Source organism: Nothobranchius furzeri, chromosome 7 (assembly GCF_043380555.1).
Source record: "Nothobranchius furzeri strain GRZ-AD chromosome 7, NfurGRZ-RIMD1, whole genome shotgun sequence".
Classification (NCBI taxonomy): Eukaryota; Metazoa; Chordata; class Actinopteri; order Cyprinodontiformes; family Nothobranchiidae; genus Nothobranchius; species Nothobranchius furzeri.
In genome coordinates, this window is record NC_091747.1 from 34,083,192 (window position 1) to 34,104,341 (window position 21,150).

Below are 21,150 nucleotides of genomic sequence, written 5' to 3' on the forward strand. Positions count from 1 at the left end.
CTAGTCCAAAATAAATACTGCCACACCACCCTTCCTTAAAACGAGGAACAGTTTTGAGCTGTGTGGCTAAAATAACCAGACATTCTGCATTTTTCCAATAGGACTACAAAAATCTTAGCGAGAAGAAAAAATGGCAGATTGGCTGTGTTTAGCCAGAGGGCCATTGACCATATTTGGTAGTTATCCTGATGACATAAATTTCAGACGTATTAGGTGTTTTGAAAAACTGAACAGGTGGACAAATATGCCCAAAACTTAATAATCAAATATCTAAATACTAACTCTAGTGAACAATATAAGCCTTTTTGCACACTTAGACACTTAAAATGTGAAACACACTGTGTTAATGGATAAAAAAGTGAGTTTTTCATGTTATGTCTCCTTTAATATGAGGAATGCTGTAAAGACTCTGACTAGTGTAACTTGGCCAAGGCCATATATTTGTCCACAGCCACACCGGCTAGTGTAACTTGGCTGTGGACAAATACATGGCCTTGGCCAAGTTACACTAGTCAGTGACTCGATGCAACCTGCTGGGTTTCTTATATAGGAAACTTTTTTGTGATTGGCTTAATGACCTGACCTGTATTGGAATGTTTACTATGTGAAGCGCCTTGAGACGACTCTTGTCGTGATTTGGCGTTAAATAAATAAACAAACACATTTAGCCGAGTGCTGTGTGAACACACGAGGTGAGAGCCTGGGAGAATATAACTGCTGCCAGAAACCTCTGCGTGTGTGAGGTTAGGAAACCAAGAGGAGATTCACAGCTTCACCACACACACACACACACACACACACACACACACACACACACACACACTCTTTTCTCATCCACAACTCGTAAAATGAATTGTGACTGAATTCCAGAAATGCTTGATGGAGACCATCATGACTCCAGACCATCCTTAATCCACACTGACTGGAAAGTGATGAGTTACTATTAGTAACAGATATGTACAAGCAGGCTCTAGGGTTTAATTGAATTCAGTTAAATTCAAGTTTATTTATATAGCACCAAATCACGAAGAGTCGTCTCAAGGCACTTCACACAGTAAACACTCTAATACAGGTCAGTTCATTAAGCCAATCAGTAAAAGGTTTCCTATATAAGGAACCCAGCAAATTGCATCGAGTCACTGACTAGTGTCAGAGTCTTTACAGCAATCCTCATACTAAGCAAGCATGCAGCAACAGTGGAGAGGAAAACTCCCTTTTAACAGAAAGAAACCTCCAGAGGATCCTGGCTCAGTATAAGCAGCCATCCTCCATGACTCACTGTGGGGTTTAAACAGTAATGAAAGACTAGGTGGAGACTGAGAGGATCATTTTGCATCAAATGCTTAAGAGAATTAGTTTTCTAAGAGCTAAAGCTAATCTGATAATGTCAAGAAGACCTCCTGCTATTGCAGACCATGGATATATTCAGTGCACATATCTGTATTACCAAACACCAGTTTACCAACCATCAACCATTTTTATTTAAATTGGGTCTGTCTTTACCATATCATACCATACCAAATGCATTTCTAAAGCACATTAAAACACAGCATGAGAGCTGAGTGAAGTACTACACAATAAAAGCAGGCTTAAGATACAGGAAATAAGTCTAATTAATCAATGATGAAGCGTGTAGCAAAATTAAACAATCATTGGCCAAACGCCAAGTCACAGAAGTTGGTCTTCAGTAGTGACTTGAAGCAAATGAGGGACTGTGCCTGTCTGACAGAATGGGGAAGAGCATTAAAGTGTGAGGGCCACAAACACAAAGGCCCGCTCCCTCCGCGCTTTGTACTTCGTAGTGAAGTAATATGAGCTCAGCTGAAGTAGGGGTGATCAGGTCGGACAAATAGACCGCGGCAAGACCATTCAAGTCCAGAATGCGCAATCCTGGTCCTAGAGGGCCATGTCCAGCAGGGTGTGTTCCTCTGATCCAACACACTTGATTCAGTGTTTAAATCACCTGTTAAAACTGGTAATCACCAGTAGATCAGCAGCTCATCAAGCTCTGCAGAAGCCTGTTAATCACCTGCTGATTGATATCAGGTGTGTTGAAGCAGGGTTAAAACTAAAACCTGCTGGATACCGGACCTGCAGGACCAGGATTGTGCACCTTCTCATTTAAGGCTTTAACGCTTCTACTACGGTTGTGTCGGCGCCGACACAAAACGGCTTCCATAATTTCAACTACCGTAACTCTTCAACCATTTACGCAATCAATGTAATTCCAACGGATTTTGAAAGCTGAGCCTCTACGCTTTCCAGTGGTATACAACACTTATGGTAATGTTACGCAAGTCCCTGCCCAAGAACCAGGAAATGATCACAATTCCTCGAGGAGCAGAGGAATTGTTTGACGTGTTTTTTCAACTTCTATCCCTTCTACTGATATAAATAATAAATATTTTAAGTAAATATCTTACTTTATGTTTGTATATAGTAATTTTAGGAAATACTGAGTAATTTTTGACATTGTTTTGCCGTGTTTGTTTTCGTTTTACCACTCGTAGTTTTTTTTATCAGCTGCGTTTTTCACAGAGGCTTTTGATTATTTTATGTTAGATTCGTTTTTCTAAATAATGAAAGAAATCAGGAAATCTTCTAGAAAGAGGAAATTTCCCTCGAGATTTGTTGATGAGGAGCAAGATGTGCCTGCATCATTTTTCCGTCACAAATGCAGTATCTCTGCACTAAATATTTTCCACTAAACACGTTCCAGTTTTTGTTGTCTAGTACTTCTGCTAATACTATTATTATACTATTATACTACTACTGCTACTTCCAGGAAAACAAAACCTACGTGTACATCTGTAGTTGAGGATTCAGGTGTGAGTGAAGATGATTTCCCATCACAGCTGCAGTGAGTTTATCTACAGTTCAAATATATTTCTAGCTTTAGTTCTGTATTTTAATTTATTATATTCAGTTTTAATTTTCTCGTATTTACTGCTTGAATAAATGTTATATAATTTCATATATTTTTAATTTTAGAGATTCTTCTGATGAAGAGTCATCCACCATCACCAGCAACAGGCAATGTCAGAGACAGGATGCTGCTGGAGATGCTCCACATCTTCTGGACTCCTGGACAACAAAGTCAAACCCAGGTACCGCCGACCCATGCCACCCAGATTTATCCACAGCAGAACCCCTGGCTATCAGCTTCCCCTCATGGATGAAACAGGTACACTCAGTGCAAAAAAACACACTCCCTGGATGTGCAAAGAGTGCAAGAAAGGGTTTTGTCTGCAGCAGGACAGGAATTGCTCTGCAGAAGACCACAGCAGCTAAAAACGCCTGAACATTGACAGAGAATATCACCTGAAAGTCAGACACTGAAAGTTGTACATGTAAAAAAAATGAATACAAGGTTGTCATGCATGTTAGGTTACATTTATGCTATTTCAGATTTTTATTCATGTACATTTGTATTTTCTATTCATGAATTTTTGAAGAAAAATCAAATCTGTTTTTTTTTCTGTTATTACATTATTGTTTTGGGTAATTTCAAACAAAATAACTGCACAATATTTACAGATATAGAAAGCTAAGCTTGTCCTGATAATGAGGTAAATGTTTTTGTTCAGATATGACCTTTTTTGACAGATTTATTTAAAGATGAAGATAAACATGGCCAGGCGGACTTGAACAATGGCAGTACAAATGTCAGGACCTTAAACATCACCCTAAAGTGAACTGTCTGGGAGCCAGTGCAAACGGGTCAGGACAGGAGTGGTGTGGTGTTGTTTGTTAGTGTTTGTTAAAAATCTGGCAGCCGCATTCTGCATCTTCTGCAGTCTGTTTAGGGCTGAGGTGGGGACCCCGATGAGGGTCGAGTTTGCATAGTCCAGCCGTGATGTAATGAAAGCGTGTGTGATAGACTCCAAATGATGCTGCTTTAAAATTGGTTTAAGGCAAGCTAGGCAGCAGTCTGTAAATGATCAGGAGTCAGAAACTTCTGATGTTGACCCTGAATTAGTCTTGGGCGGCATACCGGTTCATACCGGTGTTTATTTTTGTTATGATATGAATTTTTCACATACCACTATACCGCTATAAAATCTGCTGACCCTGTGCAACCACTGACTGACTGCCTGAGTGACATCAGGTCCTGGCTCTCAGCTAATTTTCTCCATCCTAACAGCTTCAAACTGGAGGCTGTTTTCTTTGCCCCTGCTCCCTCTCGACTGTGGAGCCATCTCTGCCCTCTTTATTGTCAGTTTTGATGAAGCCGACAATTACAAATTTGGGGGTCACTCTGGATGCTTTTTTTAATGGATGCACAGATAAATCAGGTAATCAGATCGTGTTTCTTTCATCTTCGCCAGCTGACCAAACTAAAATCTGTCCTGAACAAAAAGATCTTCAGTCAGTTGTTCATGCTTTTGTAACGTCACGTCTGGACTATGTCAATTCTCTTTTATATGGTATTCCCTCCTCTTCAGTGGTACGTCTCCAGTTGGTACAGAATGCTGCCACAAGGTTTCTTACGGGCATAGACCGACGGCAGCATATCACCCGTTTTGGCAAATTTAAACCAGTTCAATTTCGGATTAAGTTAAAAATTCTCCTGTTGGTTTACAAATCTATTCATGAAATGGCCCCCACCTATGTGGCACATCTTTTGAGTCCCTATATTTTGGCATGAACCCTGAGGTCTTCTGACCAGCACCTACTGCTTTTCCCTCCTGCCCGCTATATGGCCTGTGGCGAATGGGCATTTTCAGTTTGTGCGCCTAAACTTTGGAACAAACTCCCCCTGTTCACAAAAGTAAAAGAAAGACACATAAAGAAGTTAAACAAACTCATAAACAAGAAAAAGAGGGAGGAAATACAAGATAACTCCACACCAAACACATGGGTATGTAACTTTTCACAATACGAACTAACAGAAGCAGAGGAGAGCATATTAAAGAAAGGTTTAAACTTTGCAGTCACACCAAAAGAAATACCATATGATGAATTCATTGTAGCAACAGAACTAGCATGTCAACAGATCACAGATGAGGGAAAGAAAGCAGAACTTAGAAATATCGTAGTTGGGATATTAAAAAACAGCCAAATTGAACACAGCAATATTACAAAAGAAGAACAATCAGCCATGACAGCTTTATCCAAAAATGAACAGATAATTATTCTACCGGCAGATAAAGGAAGAACCACAGTGGTAATGGACAGAGAAAAATATAAACAACAGATGAACCAGATGCTACAGGACAAAAATACATACAACATACTTAAAAAAGACCCAACAGAAAACATTAAGAAAAACATGAAAAAATTACTGAAGCCTCTACAAGACAAAAGCAAAATAACAGAAAAAATGTACAAACATTGGATTCCTACGGCGAACAGAACGCCAAGAATATATGGAACGCCAAAAATACACAAACAAAACACCCCACTTAGACCAACAGCTGACAGCATAGGTACACCAACATACAACATGGCAACAGATATCAGCAGAATCATCAGCTTGTTATTAGGAAAGACAGATCAACACTGCAAAAACAGCATAGAACTGGCAAAAGAACTAAAGGAGATTACAATAGAAGACAACGACATACTCATCTCACATGACGTCACATCTCTGTTCACAAAAACACCAGCCCAAAAAACCATAGACATAGTAGTTAACAGAATCAGACAGGACAAGACTTTACACAAAAGAACAAACCTCACTGCAGACAACATAGCACAACTGATAGGACTGCTAGCTAACTCCACTTACTTCACATACGACAACACAATATACAAACAACTGGAAGGCTTCGCCATTGGTAACCCGCTATCAGCCACCTTGTGCGAGTTTTTCATGGAAGACCTAGAACAAAAAGCCGTAGCCACTGCCCCCCCAAACTGTAAAATAAAACTATGGAAACGCTACGTAGACGACATACTGGAAATCATACCAAAAGGACAAACAGAAACACTAACACAACACTTATATAACATTGATGACACGGGCAACATAAAATTCACTTATGAGTTAGAAACAGAAGGCAGCATAGCATTTATGGACATGAAAATCACCAGGCAGACCGACGGGACCTTAAACATAAACACATACAGGAAACCAACACACACAGACCAATATTTATTATGGACATCAGAACACCCTACCATACACAAAATGTCAGTAATCAGAACATTATATCACCGAGCAAACATAATAACAGAAGAAAGAGACCGTAAATAAGAGGACAAACACATACAACACGCTTTAAAGACCTGCGGATACACGACATGGGCAATAAACAAAGGAAAACAACAAACAAAAACAGAAAGAAAAGAACAACCTAAGCAAAGAACCAGAAACCCAGAAAGACAAGAACCAAAACCAGTGAAAACCCTACCATACATCAGAGGCATAACAGAAAAAATAAGAGCAACAATGAAAAAACACAACATAAACACACCAACAAAACCATACACAACAGTTAGAAACAGACTAGTGCACCCAAAAGACAAAATATCAGCTGGACGTAAATGTGGAGTCATTTACGAAATCCCATGCAAACTCTGCAATAAAACATACATAGGAGAAACCGGTCGCCAACTCAACACACGAACAATAGAACACAGAAAGGAGTGCGAGAAAGAGGCACATCGAAAACACACAAGAGCAGCAAAAGAAGAAGCAGAAAGCACAATAAAGAAGTCAGCCATAACAGATCACTGCACAAGAGAAAACCGTATACTGGACTGGGACAACACAAGGATCATAAACATTGAACAACAGAAATACATAAGATGGATTAAAGAAGCAATCGAGATAAGGAGACGTGGATGTGGGACCATGAACAGGGACGGCGGAGTGTACACGTTAGACCGTGCATGGGACTGCATCGTCGGAGAGGGGAGAGCGGGCAGCAGAGGGCGACAATGTCCTCTGCTGCCCGCGGATAAACGGAGAAGGAAGTGACACGCCACCATCAGCGTCAGCCTGAGGAAGCCTGCAGCTGCCGGCGAAACGTAGCTACAAAACAGGTAAACAAAACTGTTTCTGTGTTTTAAAAAGAACGAAAGCATGGAATTAGAACCACGACACAGCAAGAACACACCAAAGATGTTCAAAGAGAAACTCCCCCTGACGGTCCGTCCGACTTGCCCCCTCCCTTCCCGCTTTTAAAGTACGTTTGAAGACATATTTATATTCCCTGGCCTTCCCAGCTGAGACTGTTTAACCCTTGTGCCTTCCTGTTTTTTTGTTGTTTTTTTATTAATAGTTTTTATTTGTTTTATCTATTTTGGTGATGTATTGTCTTGTACAGCACTTTGGTTGGCGTTGTCGCCGTTTAAATGTGCTTTATAAATAAAGGTTGATGATGATGATGATAATGATACCGGTGAATGGGCTAGACAAGGTACAGAACGTTCATAGTAGGAAAGTGTTTCAGCGGGGACTCATTTCACTGCTACACTCAAACACCACAGTGTGGTGAAACCAAGAACAGCGGCTGGCGGGAGCTGTCACGGCGACATCGAAACTTCGAACGCAGAACTTATTCCAAAAAGAGGAGCCACACCTGTTGCTTGGAGGTTTTTCGGGTTTAAAAGTTTGGATGTGGAGCAAACAACTATTATATGCAAATGCTGTCGAGCAACGGTGGTAGCCGGCGGGTGTAATACCAGCAACATGCTTCATCACCTCAGCCAAAAACACGTCTTGGAATACCAAGAATGTCTCAAGCTTCGATCTGCACCCTCCACCTCCTAATTTGGTACATATTGAATATTGAGCGATGCACATGTTACACGATGTTATTTGTGGAATTCAAACACTACTGTTAATTTGTTAAGGTCCTTGGTAGCCTAATTTAATTTGTTCTGTTTTAAACATTTGTACAATGTTTGATAGTTTACAAAGAAAATAAAACTTAATTCCTTTACTTACATCAGTGTTTCCCTTACATAGGTGTAGCCATGGCAGCCCGCCACGGCTGAAATCCCAGCGCCACGCCTACAAGATCCCAAGTTTTATTGATTTTTTTTTTTTTTTTGCGACATTTCCCGAAGAAGCAGCGGGAACTACTCTGTTGTTGCTTGTGATCACAGCCGGCAGGTAGCAAGGAGGAGGAGGCAGGGCAGGGTGGTTACAGCTAGGGATGAGCCGGATACTCGTTTCAGACGTGTATCCGGTACGGAAAAAGCATTTTTGACGAATACGAGCATGACACGAGTAAAACTCGTAAATATCTGTAATCGTGCTGAAGGAAAATCCTCATTGGATAACTGACTGTCTTCACGCTCTGTGATTGGCCAGTCACATAGAGCGCCCGCCCCTCCCTACACACAAAACTGCAGCCGGGAGCTCAGTCCATCCGGCCCATCCACGCACACACACGCACACACGCACACACACACACACACACACACACACACACACACACACACACACACACACACACACACACACACACACACACACACACACACACACACACACACACACACACACACACACACACAGTAACTGATCTATCTGTGCTTGCTTCACTGTTGCTGACGTTTCTTAAGTGCTCCCTAGGTTTTCCTCAGCTCGACTCTTTTTTGCTTGAATATTTAAAGTTACTTTTTTCATAACGTACGTGGTGCATTTGACAAGACGGAGCTGAAAGTGGCTCGTGCTGCCTCCGCTCCGGTAGTTTTTTTTTTTTTTTGTTATTATTATTTTAACTCTCTCTCACACACACCTCAGTCAATGTTGTTTTGTTTAACTGTGTGTGGGAAAAATGCCAACAACGTTAGGAAAAAATCAGTTTAATCAAATAAGAATAAAATGGTTCTAGTATTTCATATTTCCTAGTTCCTACTGCATGAGTCCAGATGCATTAATTCATGCATTTAAATATTAATGTTCTGATTTTACTGAAAAACTTGTTCTGTAATAGTTCCTTTACTATTGTGATCAAAACTATTTAATCTCAATTCTGAGGCTGCTCTGTAAATAGTTTTCAAATAAACAATACACATAGCAACTTCTGATCATTCCATATCAATTTCAGATTAAAATAATGTATCGATGTAAACCACACCCACTAATTTCCAAATAATAAGGTGCATTCATCTGTGTATGCCCTTTGATCCGCATTAGTGATATTTTCAGCACCAGAACAATGAAGCAAAGAAACAGATTCCTGATTTTATGCTAGTAATTTTATTTATTAGGTGCATCTGACCTGTTCTTTTTTTCTCTGAAATGAGATCAAATCAGTGCTTCTATGGGTTGTCTCCTCTCTGCACTAGAAAATTTAACTTTATTATAATGTTCACTGCAATGCATCTTGATGTTCTTAACAAATAAATTAAATCAAAGATATCGGTCAATAATGCCAAATATGTAAATTTGTGTTTCAGTCATTTTTATACTAGCTTAAAAATACTTCATTAATTCTACTAAGCCGGGGTGTTGAATGTTTTTAATAGGGCCAGCCCAGTAATGATCTTGGACCAAAATAAAGGGGGCAGAAAGTTAAATAAGGGGGGCAGAAGGAGATGTTTTTCCAGACGCCAAGAAAAATTAAATAGCCCCCCCCCCCCCCCCCCCCCCCCCCCCGTGCAAAGTGTGTCACTGAGAGTTTAAAACAAAAATTATTTTTGTGCAAATATTGGTGTACCGGTATTCACCTTTAATACTAGTTATTAAAATGCAGCAGTTGCTGGATTGGTGCTGATCAAAGTGGAGTGCATCAAATAAAACAATATTAACATAAAGGTGAGACGTAAAAAGTCAGTAAAATATACAGTAAAACACCTTCAAATCCCAACGGTAATGGAACGTACAACCAAAACTTCATTTTACCGCATTCAGTAACCGTTAATTGTGAGACTGGATCAAACTGTGTTTTTTTACTGTAATAAAATGTTGAAATTATAATTATTTTCTGTGAAAATAAATAAATTTACATAAATTTTACAATTAAATTTTGTAACGTTGAAAATGTCTGAAAACCTTAAATTTTACGGTATTATTCAAGTAAAACTACATCTTTTGGGGTTGTGCATATTGGAATTCACAGTATAAATCTGTAGATTTTAAGCAAACAAAAACCTTAATTTTTACAGAAGCAAGATGTTAAAAATAGGGTCCACCGTAATAATACAACCAGTAAATACCATAAAAAAGCAATTATCATCAGTAAAAGACAATACAATTGCTAGTAAGCTATTTTTAATTTTAAAAATCTGTACATCAGTAGACCTATAGACCTAAAAAGTTAGGCCTGCAGTATATCATTGTCCACCTTCTGATAAAAAAAAAAATCAACAGCAAAATGTGTTTAAAATAAAGTTCATGGTTTTAAATAAAATTAAAATCAATAATCTTTTTCAATTATTATTTTAAATCAACTTTATGTTATGTTTCACGCCATATTATCAGACCATCTGGGTCCGCCTTAACGAGCAATCACATCAAAATCAACTTTTTTTTTGTTGATAACTAGTATAGATGAGTGTCTAACAGTGTTGTAGACATGTGTAGTTATTTTTGCATTTTGATGAATTTTCTTTGAAAACTCTAAATTCTGTCTAAAAAAACGTCAGTCTAGCACCATCTTCAGCTCAAAAGTATAGAACATGTTTACTTTGAGTCGGTTTTAGCCAATGGCTAACGAGAACAATACTACGCATTTCAGAAAAGTACTACGTAGCAGCTCTGTGGCTGTAGGTTATACAGGGAGTGCAGAATTATTAGGCAAGTTGTATTTTTGAGGAATAATTTTATTATTGAACAACAACCATGTTCTCAATGAACCCAAAAAACTCATTAATATCAAAGCTGAATGTTTTTGGGGAACACATTCTTGCTTACAAGTGGTTAATTGATTGTTGTTTAGGCTCTATTAACATGTGGAGTTTGGTGTGTATTTAAATAATACCAGAACATAATCTTTTTGGTTATTAATGCAGAATAACTATTCCCCTTGAATTACTTCTTTAAAAGCTACATATTGATTTGAGCTAATTAGCATGTGAGTTAATCAGCAACAACCCATTATGAATGGCTTATTTTGATAAAACTCTCAATTCATGGCCTGTTAATATTAGAATTACAGCATTGGTAATAAGCACCTAATAACAGCTTAAAAATGACTAATTAAGACTTAGTAGTCTACTAATAAGCATATTAACTGGTAGCTAATTAATGGTTAATTTGTGTTCCCTAAGCTAAAGTGTTACCCAGGTGTTTTCTGTTTGCATTTATAAACTTTAGTTTGATTGGAGTCATGTTTCATATCACCCAGTGACATTCGAATAATCAAAAGCATTTTTTTTTAGAAATTAAAAGAACTTGAGTTTACAAAAATAATATCTGTGTCTATCATTCGATTCTCTGCCTCATTATTTTATTTTTTCTCTCAATGGGATCAAAATGTGATTAATCAAGATCAAGCTTCTGATTAATTCAGGACGTTAGGTACCAACACAACACAGATGCAGAAATATGGAGGAAAACATCAAACCATGCTGTTGGAAAAGGCCTATCTGTCTCTCTCCTTGTAACGGGGGACTGGAAGGTCACCTATGCCCAGGTGAAGTGGGTGGGACGAAATTAATTCTGCATGCCAAAAAACCAGGAGACAAAAACTTTACACAGTTCCCCTTCAAACTCTCCATTCATGTGCCGACTGCAGCCAGTGGATGAGTGAGTTTGGTGTGTGTGTGTGTGTGTGTGTGTGTGTGTGTGTGTGTGTGTGTGTGTGTGTGTGTGTGTGTGTGTGTGTGTGTGTGTGTGTGTGTGATCATACCTGGTCACAAGCTTCTTTGCAAGGTGATGGCTCTGCGGCATGTTGGCAGCAGGAGGGATCTGCAGACACAGACAGTAATGACAAGAATCGGTTCTGAGGCAAAACGCTCATGGGGCTAGATGATTTCAGAGTCAAGAGAGAACAAGGTCATCCTGTCATCAGGACTGGACCAGAATGTGATCAACCAAAACCAAAAGAAAATATGTTTGCACTCAAAAAGTTGATGTCTGAGTTGAACAGTTAGCTTCTGCTAGCTGAGACATTCTCAGTTGTTTCCTGGACGCTGAACCAACAACAGCCTTCCCCGTCGTGAGTCAAGATGGGTGAGTCCATGAATGTTAGTGACAGTGTGACATAGATCTGTCAGGATTTTCTAATCCTAGAGTTTGACCATCTGTTTTCTATCAGAAGCTAATGCAGGAGATAGGTGTAGGAGACTATTTTCATGTTCAGCCTGCATGAAACTCTCAGAGTGACCCGTTAGAATCAGAAATAATCATTAAATGTTTTTTTTCAGTGGTCCACACTTTTAAGAGTTTATTGAAAGGAATTCTACACTATAGAACGGCAATAGATGTACCTGGAAAAAGGGCCAAGGGAAGGGGTCAAAGACACCCGAGGAGGACAGAAGGAGGTGGTAACACCATCATCACCATAATTTTCACCATCATCATCATCATATTCATCATCATCACCATAACCACCATAAATATCATCATCAACATCATGAACATCATCACCATAATCACCATAATTTTCACCATCATCATCATCATCATCATCATCATATTCACCATCATCACCATAATCACCATAAATGTCATCATCATCAACATCATGAACATCATCACCATAATTTTCACCAACATCATCACCGTAACTTTCATCACCTTTATCACCATAATCATTAACATCACCATCATCATCATCATCATCATCATCATCATATTCATCACCATAATCATTACCATCATCATCACCATCACCATCATCCTCACCACCATCATTATCATCATCATCATCATTACATAACCATCATTATCATCACCATATTCATCACCATACCATCATCATTACCATCATCATCATCACCACCATCATCATTACATAACCATCATTATCATCACCATATTCATCACCATAATCATCATCATCATCATCATCATCACCATCATCATTACCATCATCTTCATCATCATTACATAACCATCATTATCATCACCATCATCATCATCATCATCATATTCATCACCATAATCATTACCATCATCATCACCATCACCATCATCCTCACCACCATCATTATCATCATCATCATTACATAACCATCATTGTCATCACCATATTCATCACCATCATCCTTACCATAACCATCATTATCATTATCATCATCATTACCATCATCACCATTATCCTCACCACCATCATTATCATTACCATCATCATTACCATCATCACCATTATCCTCACCACCATCATTATCATTACCATCATCATCATCATCACCATCATCATTACATAACCATCATTATCATCACCATCATCATTACCATCATCATCACCATCACCATCATCCTCACCACCATCATTATCATCATCGTCATCATTGCATAACCATCATTATCATTACCATCATCATCATCACCATCATTATCATTACCATCATCATTACCATCATCACCATTATCCTCACCACCATCATTATCATTACCATCATCATCATCATCACCATCATCATTACATAACCATCATCATCATCACCATCATCATTACCATCATCATCACCATCACCATCATCCTCACCACCATCATTATCATCTTCGTCATCATTGCATAACCATCATTATCATTACCATCATCATCATCACCATCATTACCATAACCATCATTATCATTACAATCATCATCACCATTACATAACCATCATTATCATTACCATCATCATCATCACCATCATTACCATAACCATCATTATCATTACCATAATCATCACCATCATTACCATCATCATCATCATCATCATCATCATCATCACCACTGTCATTATCATTACCATCATCATCATCACCATCACCATCATTATCATTACCATCATCATTATCATATTCATCATCATCACCATAATCACCATAAATTTCATCATCATCAACATCATGAACATCATCACCATAATTTTCACCATCATCATCACCGTAACTTTCATCACCTTTATCACCATAATCATTATCATCACCATCATCATCATCATATTCATCACCATAATCATAATCATCACCATTATCATTACCATCATCATCATCATCATCAACATCATCATTACATAACCATCATTATCATCACCATCATTATCATCATCATCAACATCACCATCATCATTACATAACCATCATTATCATTACCATCCTCACCACTGTAACGTGAGGAAATATGGGTTTTCTGTGCCAAAGGTTGTATTTGGCCCGGCTGGGTCAGAGCTGGGTCGCTCAGAACTTTCACCCACAGATTAAGACCTTTGCCGACATGAAGTCTGCAAGATTCAACAGAAACCACAACATCTAACACCTACAGTGCCAGAAGATGGAGTTCTCATGAAAGCTAGTCATAATAAAAGAGTCTTACGCTTCCTTTGTTTATTAATAATAAATAATCATTTTTCCATTTTACTCATAAATGTGTTTTAATCAAATGAATTATTATTATGCTTTGGTTAATCATAATAATATAATGAATCAATGCTTAATTAAATAATGTTTTGAAGAAGTTTTAGTGATGACCTTCACACTCGCTCACACAGGTCTACTCTCACAGTAAACTCCAAAACACATTTGCTCTGACGCACACGTTTGCTTAGGAAGAGAACTGGGTTTGGTAAGTTTCAGTTCATGATTCAGTTCATGTTTGACAACGAAAGAGGGAGGACTTGTGAACAAACGCCAACGGGGAACGGGGCCGCCGGCTCCCCCCCCACGCTATTCCTGTCAAGCCAGACAGGATAGCTGAATTGCAACTGCTAACGCAGACTCGTCCAGAGTCTTTTGATTTCTGAGTAATTTAAACTTAAGAAAGCGCATCTATCAACCGCTTCATTAACGTGTACCGAGGTCAACTCTGGACCGGAGCGTCGGACACCTTCGTCTTCTCTGCCAGCCAAGGTGTCCCCTGGATGAACATCCTCCGGTGACGTCTGGATCTGAAAAGGGGGTCCTCGTACGGTGAGGCAGTACACGACAGATAGCGTTTGATGCCTTTTCCTAATAAGACCTAAGTTTAATTCAAATCATCACTGTTCACTCAGACACTTGTTTCTTCCTGAAGTAATCTCAGACACCTGCCCACACTCATTCATATCACATCATTCTCAATCTTAGCACATCCAACACAAGGTCAATTTGTGCAAGTTTAAAATATCAACTGTTAAAGATTGTCCAACAAGGTTGCCAATGTTGATTAATTTCCTATGCTTGTCCTTTCAAATCATTAGTTTAAATTAAGAATTAAAATTCTTAACTTTCAAACTTGTCTCTCCATTGACCTGAAACACAGACAAACGGATATGATCGTCAGTTTATCGATGAAAACAACCTTTGAGTCTTCTTAATTCTATAAAATTTGGTTATTAATTTATTAAAATTAATATCTCAAATTAATATGTAGGATGGTTTCTCTTTCATAAAAAGCATAAACCATTACACTACACCACCATCAGTATCATCACCATCATCATTACATAACATCATTATCATTACCATCATCACCATCATCATTACATAACATCATTATCATTACCATCATCTCCATCATCATTACCATAACCATCATTATCATCATCATCATCATCATCATTACATAACCATCATTATCATTACCATCATCTCCATCATCCTCACCACCATAATTATCATTACCATCATCATCATCACCATCATCATTACATAACATCATTATCATAACCATCAGCATCATCATCTCCATCATCATTACCATAACCATCATTATCATTACCATCATCATTACATAACCATCATTATGATTACCATCAACACCATCATCCACACCACCATCATTATCATTACCATTATCATCATCATCATCATCATCTCCATCATCAATACCATAACCATCATTATCATTACAATCATCATTATCATTACCATCATCATTACCATAACCATCATTATCATTACCATCATCATTACCATCATCATCATCATCATCACCATCATTACCATCATCATCATCACCGTCATTATCATTACCATCATAACCATCATCATCACCATCATTATCATTACAATCATCATTACCATAACCATCATTATCATTACCATCATCATTACCATAACCATCATTATCATTACCATCATCATTACCATCATCATCATCATCACCATCATTACCATCATCATCATCACCGTCATTATCATTACCATCATCACCATCATCATCACCATCATTATCATTGCCATCATCATCACCATCATTATCATTACATCATTATCATCATCAACATCATCATTACCATCATCATCATTACCATCATCATTATCATCACCATCATTATCATCGTCAACATAATCATTACCATCATCACCATCATCATCATTACCACCATCATCATCATTACCATCGTCATCGTCTTTTCTTACGGCACTCGCTGAGTACAGAAGCCTCTGCTTTTGCTCCCTTATCTTTTTTTCCCAAGGTTCTTTGTCCTGTCTGCCCACAGAGCGCTTCTCTGCATTTCGTCTGAAAACCCCCATTTTTTAGAATGGATTTAATTAATTGGTCATTTAACGCGATTGATACGTTTTTTTCTACGATGAGAACAGAGGAGGGGGCTCCCACTTGCCCGCAATGGACACAAGCAGTGGGATATATGCTCGATTCCTGGAGGGAGTGGACGATCGTATGCCTCTCTCAGTTGTCCATTGAGGATGTTGAAGATGTGTGGATATTTGGCCTGATGATCACTGGATTCCTTCTGATTGGAGTGGGAGGATATCTGGCTTTCTGGAAATTTGGGAAGACGGGAGCGATTGGAGGGCGACCCGCACCCACGGAGAGCATCGTCCGTGTGGAGACCTCACAGACTGGGACGTTGCTCGAGGGGAATCGTAAGCTGGACAATGTTCTAGCTGCGATACCGGTATTAGTGCGCAAAATGGATTTCATCTCGGAGAGGGTCACTGGATGGTAAAGGAGATGTTTAAAACCTGAATTGGCTTCATTGGAGGACTTGAATGATCAGTTTCAGACTTCAAGACAGAGAGGAAAATTATCTCTGCCTGACCCAAACAAAGTCTTGTTATCCGAATCTGACGCCATGGCAGCCTTGAGAATGCCAACAACAACCCCCCACGAAGGAATGCAGACAGATGCAGTGAAAACCCGACCTACCCCCCGCCTTCGGAGTGGTGGACTTCAGCCTGGCGAGGTCATCAACCTGCAGGTGTCAATGTGCTCTGCGCTCCTCCCAAGATCTCCCTCCCACCTGTGGCTACAGTGGCTGAGCGCCATACAGGGCCGCTCTTGCTGGGGAAACAAGATCCCAGCCCCCCCCCCCCCCCCCCCCGCCTTCCTCTCTGTGTCTCATGTTGTGAATTGTTGACGTTCGTGCTTATATGTTTGAGGTGTTTTTTTTTTTTTTTTTTTTTGCATAGTAAAGCTACGCCCTGCCGGGAGTAACTCTGGTATGCCTTTTTTTTCCCTCCCCCAATTTATCCTCATGTAATCCCCTTTTCATCTAATTGAAATGAGTGCCGTTATGGCTGCTCTCGTGGTCTGCCTGTATCTGTTCTGTCTACATATGTGTGTAACCTTGGTCAGGCTGTGCTGCGGAGTCAAGTTCCTATGCTCTGGTTCGCTGGAGCGCTGGCAATAAAGCTTTTTTCTGATCATCATCACCATCACCATCATTATCAATACCATCATCATCACCATCATCATTACCATCATCATAACCACCATCATCATCTTCATCGCCATCATTATCATCATCATTACATCATCATCATCATCACAATCACCACAACTTTCCTCACCATTATCACCATAATCACTATAAATTTCATCAGCATCAGCATCATGATCATCATGATCATCATCATAATAATCATCACCATCACCATCATCACCATCAACATCACCATAACTTTCCTCACCATTATCACCATAATCATTATCATCACCATCATCACCATAATTACCATACATTTCATCATCATCGGCATCATGATCATCATCATCACCATCATCATTATCATTATAATCATCACCACCATTATCACATCATCATTACCATCATTATCATTACCATCATCATCATCATCATCATCATCATCACCATAATCATCATCATCATTATCATCATCATCATCATCATCATCATCATCATCACCAATGTGTGTCACACACACTCACTTGGTAGTTCCACCTGGAAGCCCACTATTTCTTCCACCAGAGGAAGTAATCAGTTCTGCTGAGCCCGTATCGTCTTGTCCTTATTAGGAATTTTCACTTCAGCCCTGAGGACACTTTATAGAGTAAAGGGTCCAGCTGACAGAAACCACAGCTCCTTCTTATCGTGGTGTGTTTAGTGCTCACTTCAAGTGTGTGTGTGAGTGTGTATGAGAGCGAGAGAGAGAGTCTCCTCCTACAGAGAATTGCTGTTGTTATTTTTCTGACGTCCTATTTAAACTCTGTTATGGTGTTATTCTACCCCTGCCCTACAGCACACGGAGCATTTTGCCGACAGTAGCAGGTGACATAATTGGGGGGGGGGGGGGGGGGGGGCTGTTCAGTCATGTGCAGAATGAAGCTCATAGCTGGCTGCTAATGAGCTCTGGCCTCATTCGAGCTCTGCACAGACTCAACAGGGATAGTTCTCATTCTGCAGAGCCGGACAGACATACTGGTTACCTGTACACCACACTGGGGTGGGATACAGGGCTGCATGGGCGATACTTGGAGATAAAACTTTCAACAAGGACTGATTGTTTGATGTCAGTAAATCTTAACGAGTAAATTACTTGACACCCTGTTTGGACTTTCTGAGTAAAAGATGAATGACCTGCACTTCTACAATCCTGAGTCAGAGCCCTCAAAGCACTTTACAGTAACCATTCAGGGTAGCCACAGCTGCCCTGCGGCATGCTGACAGAACCCAGGCTGCCGTACACAGGCACCACCAGCAGGGGGATTTGTCTTGGACACTTTGATGGACACGGATGGATCTGGGTTCAAACAGGCAAACTTCTAATCCCTGAGCCACCATCACCCCCTCTCCTCCAGCTATAAACTACTTCCTGAAACCTGAGCGCCACGAAGAACGACTCACCAGGCATTCATTTACTAGAGAACACTGCAGATTTATTTATTGACCTTAGGGATGAGCGAGTACACCACTATCTGTATCTGTATCTGTTCAACCATCTAAATTATCTGTATCTGTATCTGTACTCGGAGTGGGCGTAGCCTAACCCGGAAGTGGGTGTAGTTTACATCAATACGTTATTTTAAGTCTGATCAGAAGTTGCTATGTGTATTGTTTATTTGAAAACTATTTACAGAGCAGCCTCAGAGTTGAGATTAAATGTTTTTGATCACAATAGTAAAGGAACTATTACAGAACAAGTGTTTCAATAAAATCAGAACATTAATATTTAAGTGCATGAAGAGAGAGAGAAGAAAAGATATTTTCTATAGTGCCTCTCAAGATAAAAATCACAGGGCGCTTCACAAAAACAAAACATGTAAAATAGAAAAAAGAATTGAGAAAATGATTAAAATATATTTAAAATGAGCAAAAAATAGACAATTGTGATTAAAAAATGTAAAGAAAGAGAGAGAGTGAATAGGAAAGAGGGAGTGGATCCTGAGGAAGAGGAGAGAGAGAGAGAGAGAGAGAGAGAGAGAGAGAGAGAGAGAGAGAGAGAGAGAGAGAGAGAGAGGAAAAAAACCCGACTGGAGCGGAGGCAGTGACTTATGCAGCACGAGCCGTTTTCAGCTCTGTCTTGTCAAATGCACCACGTACGTTACGAAAAAAGTAACTTTAAATAACTTTAAAGTAACTATAAAAAGAAGTAAACTGAAGAAAACATAGGGAGTTCTGAAGAAACGTGAACAATGAAGCAAGAACAGAGAGATCCGTTACTGTCTGTGTGTGCATGGATGGACATGACGCGGACTGAGCCGTCAGCTCCCGGCTGCAGAGTTTTTTGTGTAGGGAGGGGCGGGCGCTCTATGTGACTGGCCAGTCACAGAGCGTGAAGACAGTCAGTTACCCAATGAGGATTTTCCTTCAGCACGATTACAGATATTTATGAGTTTTACTCATTTCATGCTCGTACTCATCAAAAATGCTTTATCCGCATCGGACACTCGTCTGAAACGAGTATCCGGCTCATCCCTAATTGACCTCTCCTTCCAGCTGTCATGATGACTTTAGCTGCAGCATTCTGACTTCAGCTTGTGTCAGGTTGGATGGTTGAGGACTAAAAATCTGTTCCTGTGTTGTCCGCCTCACCTGTCATGGGTTGACTATAAGGCTGGGAACACCAACAGCTAGCAGATCACGCCAACAATAGAAGCTACAACAGAACAGACTAAAATAAAACAACGGCAACTGTAATAATTATTGAATTTTATGAAGAAACAGAAACAACAGCGTAGCTGTAAAAAATTATGCCTTTCTGTTCAAAGCTAACATTGCTTTACATCAACATGATTTATGTTTCAGTTTCTCTACAAATAATTTATTTTTTATTGCAACAAAAGATAAAAAACAAACAGAAAGTCTAAAAACAATTTTGCTTCAGTTTTCTATTCTGCCAACACTCAAGAACGTTGGTTACGTATTGTAACCCCAGATTCTATGAGTCAAGTCTCAGCCCTTAAGCTAGCTGCTATTGGAAGGGTGATCTCAGCATCAGCCAATCATGAAGAGCTTAAATGTACGCCCACCAATGATGGGCACCCCTTGTGGGTATATAAGTGGAGCGACTCCACTGTTCGCCTCCGATGGCTCTTAGTCCTAACAGAACCAGTGAGGCCATTGGCTTAAGGGCTGCAACTAGACTCAGAATCTGGGGTTACAATACGTAACCAACGTTCTATTTCGTCTAGTCTTAGCCCTTAAGCTAGCTGCTATTGGAATAATGCGCAGCTGGATGGGTTTACGCCACACTGGTTAGCTTAACCAATGGACACACCCAACATGTCTCCTTTTAGCGAGGGTCGCTCAGCCTCAGCCCAGGGCTTAAAAGGTTGAGGCAGCCAGAGACAAGAGTGGGGTTCCCACTAAAATATCATCCACAAGATGATGAAATTCATTCAAGTAGGGCTGATGTGGTGCCATAATGCTTTCATTCAGCCTGCTTAGGTCCAAGCACTGAACGAG

The 21,150-nt window shown here is 39.6% G+C and overlaps 1 protein-coding gene across 1 annotated transcript in view; it reads right to left on the reverse strand.

Annotated features, from left to right (window-relative positions):
- The window catches only part of reck (reversion-inducing-cysteine-rich protein with kazal motifs), a 99,051-nt gene that overhangs the window by 40,712 nt on the left and 37,189 nt on the right, over positions 1-21,150 (reverse strand). Inside the window, exon 2 of the mRNA XM_054751395.2 lies at positions 11,754-11,812. Coding sequence (XP_054607370.2) covers positions 11,754-11,812 — 59 coding nt within the window. The remainder of the gene's footprint in view (positions 1-11,753; positions 11,813-21,150) is intronic.